Genomic DNA, 12,737 nt, shown 5'->3' on the forward strand with positions numbered 1-12,737 from the left:
GTAACGCAGCCCCATTGATTCCTATGGGGAAACAAAATGTATGTTTACACCTAACACCCTAACATAAACCCTGAGTCTAAACACCCCTAACCGCCCCCAACATCGCCGACTCCTACCTACACTTATTAACCCATAATCTGCCGCCCCGACATCACCGCCACCTACATTACACTTATTAACCCCTAATCTGCTGCCCCCGACATCGCTGACACCTACCTACACTTATTAACCCCTAATCTGCCGCCCCCGACATCGCTGACACCTACCTACACTTATTAACCCCTAATCTGCCGCCCCGACATCGCCGCCACCTACATTATACTTATTAACCCCTAATCTGCCGCCCCTAACATCGCCGCAACCTACATTACACTTATTAACCCCTAATCTTCCACCGCCAACGTCGCCGCCACTATACTAAAGTTATTAACCCCTAACCCTAAGTCTAACACTAACACCCTCTAACTTGAACATAATTAAAATAAATCATAATAAAAAATTACAATACCTAAATAATTCCTATTTAAAACTATATACTTACCTGTCAAATAAACCCTAAGCTAGCTACAATATAACTAATAGTTACATTGTATATATCTTAGGTTTTATTTTTATTTCACAGCTAAGTTTGTATTTATTTTAACTAGGTAGACTAGTTACTAAATAGTTATTAACTATTTACTAGCTACCTAGTTAAAATAAATACAAACTTACCAGTGAAATAAAACCTAACCTGTCTTACACTAACACCTAACCTTACACTACAATTAAATAAATTAAATTAATTAAATACAATTAACTAAATTGCAAAAAAACAACAACACTAAATTACACAAAATAAAAAGAAATCAAATATTTAAACTAATTACACCTAATCTAATAGTCCTATAAAAATGACCCCCCCCCCAAATAAAAAAAACCCTAGCCTAAACTAAACTGACAATAGTCCTTAAAAGGGCCTTTTGCGGGGCATTGCCCCAAAGAAATCAGCTCTTTTACCTGTAAAAAAAATTACAAACAAACCCCCAACAGTAAAACCCACCACCCACACAACCAAACCCCCCCAAATAAAATCCTATTTAAAATCCTAAACTTCCCATTGCCCTGAAAAGGGAATTTGGATGGGCATTACCCTTAAAAGGGCATTTAGCTCTTTTTCAGCCCAAACCCTAAGCTAAAAATAAAATCCACCCAATAAACCCTTAAAAAAACCTAACACTAACCCCCGAAGATCCACTTACAGTTTTTGAAGACCGGACATCCATCCTCAACGAAGCCGGGAGAAGTCTTCATCCAAACGGCAAGAAGTGGTCCTCCAGACGGGCAGAAGTCTTCATCCAGACGGCATCTTCTATCTTCATCCTTCCGACGCGGAGCAGCTCCATCTTCAAGACATCCAGCGCGGAGCATCCTCTGTCGACAGCTCCTCAAGAATGAAGGTTCCTTTAAGGGACGTCATCCAAGATGGCGTCCCTTGAATTCTGATTGGCTGATAGAATTCTATCAGCCAATTGGAATTAAAGGGACGCCATCTTGGATAACGTCCCTTAAAGGAACCTTCATTCTTGAAGAGCAGTCGACAGAAGAGGATGCTCCTCGCCAGATGTCTTAAAAGGTGTCATTGTCCAGTGCAGGTTTGTATCAAGAAAACCTTGAAAGCTAGGATCACAGGTTATAGGGTTTATGAGATCCCCTTTTTATGCTAAATATAAAATGGTATTTTCAGTATTACTATTGAAATGCAAATTACGCCATATTTAATATGTTTGCAAAACGAATAGGGAGGTCAATACCCGAGCACGTGAAAACACTAATGATGTCCAACATTAAAAAAAGTAAAAAAAAATACTCTACTGTAGCAAGACATTTCAATTATGTTCATTTCACAAATGTTGCAAATTTCACTATTAAAGGGACACTATACCCAAACATTTTCTTTCATGATTCAGATAGAGAATACAATTTTAAACAACATTCCAATTTACTTCTATTACCTAATTTGCTTCATTCTTTAGATATATATATATATATATATATATATATATATATATATATATATATATATATATATATATATATATATATATATATATATGATTAAGCCCAACTAGGAGGCGCGAAATACGTAAGACTATATGCCCATGTCTGTTTATTAATATTTTTTTTTTAAACTTTTCTCCATGGATTATACAGGGTGGTGCCCAATTTTGTGATTTCGCACCTTGCCAATACACACAATCACCACTGGTGACATCATTGTCTGGCCACCGGCCTGCCAGATGAGAGCTGCCATGTGCTTGTAGTAGCATTGGATGGATTAATTTGTTAACAGTTCCAAAGCAATCTAGTCCAATATTATTTAGTGAGCTGTTGCTGTCAAAGTTGAAAAACATACAGAATTTTGCAGCACTATACAAATAAATGATGATAATAATAATAATAATAAGTGGGTGTGCTATATACATATTAAAATTGCACTTTTTGAATTTGTCAACAACAAACCTTCTATTGATCCAAAAAATTTCACAATGTTTGGGTGGTTCATCTTGGCCAGCAAGAGCACTTCCTTGTGAGAGGCTTCTTTTTCTTTAAGGGGCATCTAAAGCAAAAAGAGTTAAGAAATACAAATTAATTGTAGTAAATTGTATTTCCACTTGTGTGTAGGACAGGCTAAACTAACAGACATTCAAATGGAAAATACACTGGTTGTAGATAGTGATGTTACAAAGGGACACTAAACCTTACTGTGAAACTTGCATTCTAAGCATACCGTGTATCACTGTGTGATAAGAAAAAATGCAATACTTTAGTATTTTTATAATCTTCTCCTTTTCCACAGCAGGCTGCAGTGAGAAGTCCCCATGATGTCATCATATACAAGTATGATGACATCACAGGTAATAAGAAAGTGCCTGCAGAAGCCTGGAATTCCATTTTTCAAGCTTTAAAAACCATCACAGCTCCAGACCACTTACATAGACATGAGACTCCTTATTTGAAAGAGAAGTCCTTTCAATTGAGGAGCCACTGTGAGATACATGTGATTGCCATAAATATGACATTAACCTGTAGCAGGACTAAACATGCTGTTTACGGTACTTTAACAGTGACCCATCATTAGAAGTGACAGGATATCCTATTTAAAATGAGAGGTCACTTGTCTCCCTAAGATGCAGCTGATAACCTAAAAATGGTTATTAGTGCACCATTAGAAGCCAGGTCATTTCTAGGGGGTGGGGGGCTATGTAAGAATCTCTATCACCTACCTAATATAACTGATGTATAGGGGCAGTGGCTCCAAAGGCCTAAAGACAGAATATAACACACATACTGATAATAACTCTCACATGATTAACCACTATAATTTGCTATGCTTGGCGAGTTTGGAGAGGCATAGGAACATACATACATTGCAAAATGGATTAAGCCATTCCTCTTGGAAATATTGTTGCAAGTTGTTTATTATTCACCCAGACAGTCCAGTATTTTACCAATATGTACAGTAAAATCATCACAAAAATACTGGTCCCTGAAATGTTCTGTTTTATAAAGTCCCTGAATGTTATTTAAATATAAAATACATTGTATACCTACATGCATTACAAATATGGAGCAGAAAGTCACTTGCATACATAGAAACATACACACAATCATACACTTGCATATATAGACACATACACACACACTCATACACTTGCATACATAGACACATACATTAGCATACACAGACATACTCATACAATTGCATACATAAACACATACACTTGCATACATAAACACATACACTCATACACTTGCATACATGGACACATACACTCATACACTAGCATACATAGACACATACACACACCCAGACACATACATTAGCATACATAGATATATACACAGACACTCATACACTAGCATACATAGACACATACACACACCCAGACACATACATTAGCATACATATTCATATACACAGACACTCATACACTTGCATACATAGACATATACACTTGCATACATGGACACCTACACCCATCCACATACACTCATACACTTGCATACATAGACACATACACATACTCTCATACACTTGCATATATAGACAAATAAACACACTCATACACTAGCTTACATAGACACAGTCACATACACATACTCTCATACACTTGCATACATAGACACATACACACACTGATACACAAGCATACATAGACACATACACACACTGATACACAAGCATACATAGACACATACACTAGCATAAATAGACACATAGGCCTCTAGTTATCAAGCCGTCAACCACAAATACGCTGGAATTCCGCAGCGTATTTGTGGCGAGGCTGATTCGCCATAGTTATCAACCCCTACTGCCCGGCAAAAGTAGAATATAGTGACGTAACATACGATCCGCCGGACTCAGTCCGACACAGATCGATGGTTACGTCACTACAGATGTTCCGAACGCAAGTTCGGCAAAATCCGACTTCTTTTGGTAGTTATCTGCATACATAAACATATACACTTGGATACATAAACACATACAATCAGCCAATCGGATTGAGCTCGCATTCTATTGGCTGATCGGAACAGCCAATAGAATGCGAGCTCAATCCGATTGGCTGATTGGATCAGCCAATCGGATTGAACTTCAATCTGATTGGCTGAATCAATCAGCCAATCAGATTTTTCCTACCTTAATTCCGATTGGCTGATAGAAACCTATCAGCCAATCGGAATTCGAGGGACGCCGTCTTGGATGACATCCCTTAAAGGAACCTTCATTTGTCGTTCAGTCGTCAGTTGAAGAGGATGGCTCCGTGTTGGCTCCTTTGAAGATGGCTCCGCTCTGCATGGATGAAGATTGAAGACGCCGCCTGGATGAAGACTTCAATCGGCTGGAGGACCTCCTCTGCGCACCTTGGATGAAGATTTCGGCCCGGTTGGGTGAAGACGGCTCCAGGTAGGGTGATCTTCAGGGGGTTAGCGTTAGGTTTTTTTAAGGGGGGTTTGGGTGAGTTAGAGTAGGGGTATGTGGGTGGTGGGTTTTAATGTTGGGGGGGTTGTAATTTTTTTACAGGTAAAAGAGCTGATTACTTTGGGGCAATGCCCCACAAAAAGCCCTTTTAAGGGCTGCTAAAAGAGCTGGTTACTTGGTAATTTAGAATAGGGTAGGGCATTTTTTTTATTTTGGGGGGCTTTATTATTTTATTAGGGGGCTTAGGTTAGGTGTAATTAGTTTAAAATTCTTGTAATTCTTTTTTTATTTTCTGTAATTTAGTGTTTGTTTTTTTGTACTATAGTTTAGTTTTTTTTATTTAATTTTAGGTAATTGTAGGTAATTTATTTAATTTATTTAATGATAGTGTAGTGTTAGGTTTAATTGTAACTTAGGTTAGGATTTATTTTACAGATAATTTTGTAAGTATTTTAGCTAGGTAGCTATTAAATAGTTATTAATTATTTAATAGCTATTGTACCTAGTTAAAATAAATACAGAGTTGCCTGTAAAATAAATATAAATCCTAAAATAGCTACAATATAATTATTAGTTATATTGTAGCTATCTTAGGGTTTATTTTACAGGTAAGTATTTAGTTTTAAATAGGAATAATTTAGTTAATAATAGTAAGTTTTATTTAGATTTATTAAAATAATATTAAAGTTAGGGGGTGTTAGTGTTAGACTTAGGTTTAGGGGTTAATAAGTTTAATATAGGTGGCGGCGGGGTCTGGGAGCGGCGGTTTAGGGGTTAAACATTTAATTTAGTTGCAGCGGGGTCCGGGAGCGGTGGTTTAGGGGTTAAACAATTTATTTAGTTGCAGCGGGGTCCGGGATCCGCAGGATAGGGGTTAATAACTTGAATATAGGTTGCGGCGGTGTAGTGGGGGGCAGGATAGGGGTAATAACTTTAATATAGGTGGCGGTGGGCTCCGGGTGCGGCGGTTTAGGGGTTAATACATTTATTATAGTTGCAGCGGGGTCCAGGAGCGGCGGTTTAGGGGGTAATAACTTTATTTAGTTGTGGGGGGCTCCGGGAGCGGCGGTTTAGGGGGTAAAACAGTGTAGTTTAGTGTAGGTGCTTAGTGACAGGCTATCAAAAAAGCTGCGAAGAAGCCGATGAGCAGCGAGATCGATGACTGTCAGTTAACAACAGTCCGCTGCTCATTGCTCCGTACTTGGTGCGCGGCTTCTTGACAGATTTTTTGATAACTTTGGTGAACGTATTCAGGTCCGCGGCGGCGATGGTAGGCGAGCGTATTGGGCCGGCGAATGCAGCTAAGTAGACGGCTTCATACATAGAGGCCATAGGCGCATATTTATCAAGCTCCGTATGGAGCTTGATTCCCCGTGTTTCTGGCGAGCCTGCAGGCTCACCAGAAACAGCAGTTATGAAGCAGCGGTCACAAAGACCGCTGCTCCATAACCTGTCCGCCTGCTCTGAGCAGGCGGAAAGACATTGCCATAAATCAACCCGATTGAGTACAATCGGGTTGATTGATAACCCCTGCTGGCGGCCTATTGGCTGCGAGTCTGCAGGGGGAGGCGTTGCACCAGCAGCTCTTGTGAGCTGCTGGTGCAATACTGAATAAGGTGAGCGTATTGATCGCCGTATTCAGCGAGGTCTGTCGGACCTGATCCGCACTGTCGGATCAGGTCCGACAGGCCTTGATAAATTGGGGCCATACACTAGCATACATAGACACACTCATACACTAGCATACATACACACATACACACACTCATACACTTGCATACATAGACACACACACTAGAATACATAGACAGATGCACACACTCACACATACACTAGCATACATAGACACATACACACACACACACTCTCATTCATAGACACACACACTCATACACCAGCATACATAGACACATACACAAACACACTCATACACTAGCATAAATAGACACATACACACACTCTCATACACTAGCATATTTTTGTAGACACACACACACTCATACACTTGCATACATAGACATTTACACTTGCATACATGGACACCTACACCAGCATACATATACACCAACACTTGCATACATAGACACACATACACTTACAGTATATACATAAACACATACACACACTCATAGACACACACACTAGAATACATAGACAGATGCACACACTCACACATACACTAGCATACATAGACACATACACACACTTCCAGTCCAGTACTTTTTCAGATAAAACCTATTTTTCATTATTAAAGTGTAAATCATAGGATTTGTGAAACACTAGGATTTACCAGTGGAACAAATAAAGGGGACTTTTAGTCATAAAGTATAAAATACTTCATGCTGAAAGTTCCTTTATTTGTTTGAAGTGTTCGCCTCACTGAGCTCCTCAGGCAGCCCACGGCAGAATGCTGTTTTTCTGTGAGATGACGTTTCCAACTCTTAGTCAATGGCTGGCACCAAGCAATACTATTTTTAGACTTCTTATTTTATATGGAATAAAAATGTGTACAATTTTAATAAATTCTATAATAGTAAATTACTTTTGACATTTGGGTTGTAACTTCTAAAATGATGTCACCATAACAATTTGTCACACTTGCTTAATTATTTTAAAAAAAAGTTAAAAAAATAAAAGGTGCACTTCATTTTGAATTATAAGCATTTTTGCAATATAATTCCAATAGCATGCTTTCTTTCTGCAGCATACACACATATCCTGTGAGAGCCCGTGTACTAGTATTTAAAAAAACACACACAAAAAACACCTTTCCCGACAGCATTATTTTGCATAACACAACCACATTTTCAGAAGCAATACACACCAATGCCAGGCTCTCTGAGAAAGATATGTGCATATGCTGCATTATTAACTTAAATAGAAGCATATTTGCTAGTGTAAGTAAGATGCAAAAATGGTTATATTTCATATTGAAATGCACATTTCCATTTTGACCTTTCTACCCCTTTAAGACTCATGCTAACAGCAGGAGGATCAGTATTTCCTGTCATCAACCAGGTATTTTTTGTAGCGTTGCAATCTGAAATATAAGGGGATTTCCATCACTGTGATGTATTGGAGCTGGCTGGCGGAGTGCTGGAATCTGTAAGGAGATACTGTCTGGCTGCTACTGAAGCACAGGGATAATGCTATATCTGTCCTAAGAGGGCATGTAGCCTCACAATTATCACACTACACTCATGCCATAACTGTCTGAGCCTAGGGGCATAGATAAGGACAAGCTCAGACAATGCTGACTTATACAAGATATTTGTTTCGGGTTAATGTTTCAAAACAAGAATTAGCATGTTGTTTTATGGATTCTCAACACAAATGTTTCCAAAACAGATTCCCTTCCAGTCAAGCCAGGAGAACAGGGTTACTTATATATACACACACATTCTGGAAATCCTTATTAGCTCAAAATAAACAGGTTCTAGCAGACAAACAAGAAATAAGGTTGCTTGTTATATATAATATTCAGTAGACATTTCCCCTTACTAGTTCCTCAAAGTAATGTTCTTCCATTCCTAGTTTCTTAATCTGGGGGTCTTCAGGCAGCAGTCAAGAAATGTTCTGGGACAGGTGCGTAACTACAGGGGTCTAAGATGTCTCAATTGAGACTGGGCACACACCTCTAGGAGGTCCATCTGGCCCTGCAGTCAGTAGTGGCGTCACTACAGGGAGGGCAATATAGGGAAAAACTTGCCCCCATATTTGCACAGGAAGGCTGTGCAAGTTCATAACCTCTGATACGGACTTCAATGGGAAGGATGATTCACAGTCGCAGAGAAGCAGCTTGTCTTGCTCTTATGTAGCTGCTGGCTCAGCTTATGCTGATTGCAAACAGACATAAAGGCCACTTTAGAAATGGGGGGCCCCATCAAAGCCTTTGCCCTGGGGCACAATTAAATCTAGTTATGCCCCTGCTCTGGGGCTTGCCCTATGGTTTAAAAATAAATATCCCTAATGAGAATTTTGCTAAGGTAAAATGATCGCTATATTATATATTCGAATATTTCCCTTATGCTTTCTGGGACAGGGAAAAATTTGAGGTAGGTGACCCACCATAGTTTTGTGGATGGGGCCAAGGAGAGTTATAGGTGTGGCTGGACATGTTGTGGGCAGGACATGGTGTGTCCAGTCCAAGGCTGGGGCAGCGCTTGAAACTCTGATGCAGCGAAGCTTCGGGTGGAAAGTGAGATATCCCATGACAATTCCCGCCCACAGATCAGAGATGGGTGGGAGATCTGGTATATCCCAGATAGAAACATATCTCAGTTTATTTGTAATAGGAAAAATATTAGATAATTGGACAATGAAATGTGACAGGGGAAGTATTACTGTAAAAAAGTGAAATTGTGAACAATGACAAAGTACCAACAGATATGTTAAAAAGTAGCCTAATGAAATTTGGCATGTACAGGTAACCATACTGTGAAATTTAACATAAACTGTGCTATCTGATTTTAGATAGAGCATTGAATTTTAAACTACTGGGGGCATGTTCAGCTAGCTCCCAGTAGTACATTGTTCCTCTCTCTCCAACAAAGGATACCAAGGGGCCGAATTATCAAGCTCGCCGGAAACAGCAGTTATGAAGCAGTGGTCTAAAGACCACTGCTCATTAACTTGTCTGCCTGCTCTGAGGCTGCGCACATTAATCCGCCCCCGATCTATACGATCGCACTGATTGACAGCCGAATCTGCAGGGGATATCATTGCACAAGCAGTTCACAATACTGCTTGTGCAATGATAAATGCCGACAGCATATGCTGTCGGCATTTATCGATGTTCGGCGGACATTATACGTTACAACGTATCATGTCCGCTCGCACTTTCATAAATCGACCCCCAAGAGAGCACAGCAAAGTTGATAATATAAGTAAATTGGACAGTTGTTTAAAATGGCATGTTCTGCCTGAATCATAAAATGTTTCATTTTTACTTTACTGTTCCTTTAAGCCAGATAAAACTATAAAAACAGACATAAAAAGACAATATTATTAATATAATTTCCCTTATATATTCAAATTGAAGGGTTATTTTTGTTAAGGCAAATATTATAGCCCAGATTTATACAACTACAAATTAGATGAATTCAGGAGGAAAATGTGACCGCCAGGTGCTTATTCGCATCAATATTGCCAAGAACACGAGCTGTTCCCAGAAAAAAAAAGCTTTGAACAGCTAAAAACAATGCACTATTGTCTTGTATTACACAGAAATACAAAAGGTAGGCAGCCTGTATAGTGTTTCAACTTGTATACTTTTAAACTTTTACTGTCTTGAATCGTCATCAATCGCAGCATACGTAAAAATTTATAAAGTCACCATTTTATGGTTTAAGATTTATAAAGATTTAATATTTTTTTTAAAAACACTGACTCCTACATATTTTTGCTTTTGCTCAAAGATCCAAATCTAACTGGTTACAATTTCCGATTGTTTTAAATTTATAATATTTAAACTAACGGCCTCGTTCCATTCCTCTTGTTTATAAAGTGAAACCTCTGTATTCAGCTTTGATGTTTTCTATAACACTCAAATCTATCAGAGGTTGTGTTGTCTTTATACTGAATGTGATATAACCGGAAAATCCCTTTTTATTCTTAGTTAACTCCCTTCTCTACCGGGAATTTCATAGAAAAACCAGAATTTGTTTTTAGCATTTTTGCTATCACTCAATTTAAACAGAAATAGAGCCTTTTTTAATTATTAATGAGAAATATATATTTATTTATGTTTGCATAGAAAGAGCTTTCAGTGGAGTTCTGCCCCCAGCTGCAGCCCCCTCTGTCAAAGTTGAGAGTGGGGACCACAACATGCGCCCGAAGGTTGGTTGTAGGTTCTACGTCAGCACAGAACACTGAGCAAAGTACTGTGTGACGTGGTACCTACATCCATTTGGCACAAGGGGTTAAAGGGACACCCTGCAATTTTTATATAAAATGTTTGTTTATGTATAATGAAACAACTTTGCAATATATGTCCCTTGTATATTTTGTTCCCATTTCATGTCATTTAGCTCTGAAAATGGAAGACTTCAAGGCTAACCATGCTACATATATTTTCCTAATTGGATTGAAAAACAATTGCAATAAAGATGATGTTAATTTGTTTTTAAAATGTTTAGACTTGGCTGATATGTTATTATATAGCAACACAACAGAGATGTCACACATAGGGGTATATTTATCAATGTGCGAACAGACATGATACGAAGTAACGTATCATGTCCGCTGCAGATTGATAAATGTGTCGGCATTTATCATTGCTCGAGTAGTTCTTGTGAACTGCTGATGCAATGCCGCCCCCTACAGATTCGTGGCCAATCGGCCACTAGCAGGGGGTGTCAATCAATCCGATCGTTTTCGATCGGGTTGATTTCTGTCCGCCGCCTCAGAGCAGGCGGACAAGTTATGGAGCAGCAGTCTTTAGACCGCTGCTTCATAACTGCTGTTTCCGACGAGCCTGAAGGCTCGCTGGAAACAAGGGGCCTCAATTTCCATACGGAGCTTGATAAAGAGGTTTACTGTCCCTTTAAAATTATTTTTTTTTTTTGGAAATACACACAGCAGCAACATATGTAAAAGTATAATGTGCTGGTTAATTGGTTTACTACTATGACTGCCTAGTGGGTTTAAAAGTAGGTTTTGTCACTAAACAAGCATTATGAATTCATAACGTTTGACATTAACAACTTTATAAAGCAAATTGACATAAAAGTAAAAAATGATCTATTATGTTACAGCATTTTATTATTGCACTGTTGCTTGCAAATAACTTAAAATTGATTAAACACATAGATAAAGCCAGCACCCGTACAGCATTGTACTACTGGGATTTAGCTGAATACATCTGGTGCTCCACTGACAGGAGCCATATATGTGCAGTCATAAGTCGCCACCTACCTCCCACTAGTGCATTGCAGCTCCTGAGCCTACCTAGGTATGCTTTTAAAAAAAAGATACAAACAGAATGAAGTGAATATATAAAGAGTTTATTCAAATGAGGTGCTCTATCTAAATAATCAAACTTTTTAGTTGAATTATTTTATTGAAGAGAATCTGCATACATTACACAGCGTACAAAGCTGCAACATCAGCTTAAAAACAGTAAAGCAATGCTACAGACTCTAACATTATATGGAAAATTAACAGGGTATAGCTAAGAATGTTAGCTTATAAACAATTAAAAAAAAAAATTCTCTGAATATCCTTTCAATCTCCTATTTCGGAGTACGATGGCATAAAATCTAGATTATTATTTACCAAATGTGCATTTTTAGTGTAATTTGCATTCATTCATAGTGGTTCTCCCTATACCAATATTTGTTAAACATTATCTCTAACATAATCATCCCATATCCCTTGTAGCAAAGTGAAACAATCTGTGTTGCCTTTCTTAAATACAGAGTATTCCTCTAGTTCAAGTAGTTCGGAAACCTTGTCCCTCCACATTTCTAGAGAAGGAGCCTCTTTCATTTTCCATACCTTTGCTATAAGCAGTTTGGCACTGTTGGTAAAGATTCGAAATAGTGGGACAAGGTACTTGGAGGGCAGTTTGATAGACTTATTTAGTAACCATATCTGTGGGTCGTGTGGCAATGTGACATGTAATATGCTCTCTACCTCATTCATTATTTCATGCCAGAAATGGCATATGCTAGAGCACCACCACCACATATGCCCCACCCCGCTGCCAACATGGCCACAGCGCCAGCATTTGTTACTAACCTTAGGATATAGGCGGTGTAGCCTTCTGGGGGTG

General features: G+C 38.6%; 1 protein-coding gene across 4 annotated transcripts in view; it reads right to left on the reverse strand.

Annotated features, from left to right (window-relative positions):
• Window positions 1-12,737, reverse strand: part of NEK5 (NIMA related kinase 5) — a 121,544-nt gene that overhangs the window by 81,261 nt on the left and 27,546 nt on the right. For all 4 annotated transcript variants that reach the window (XM_053708383.1, XM_053708385.1, XM_053708386.1 and 1 more), the window contains exon 3: window positions 2,503-2,599. In XM_053708383.1, coding sequence (XP_053564358.1) covers window positions 2,503-2,599 — 97 coding nt within the window. The remainder of the gene's footprint in view (window positions 1-2,502; window positions 2,600-12,737) is intronic.

The sequence above is a fragment of the Bombina bombina genome, chromosome 3 (assembly GCF_027579735.1).
Source record: "Bombina bombina isolate aBomBom1 chromosome 3, aBomBom1.pri, whole genome shotgun sequence".
Lineage (NCBI taxonomy): Eukaryota > Metazoa > Chordata > Amphibia > Anura > Bombinatoridae > Bombina > Bombina bombina.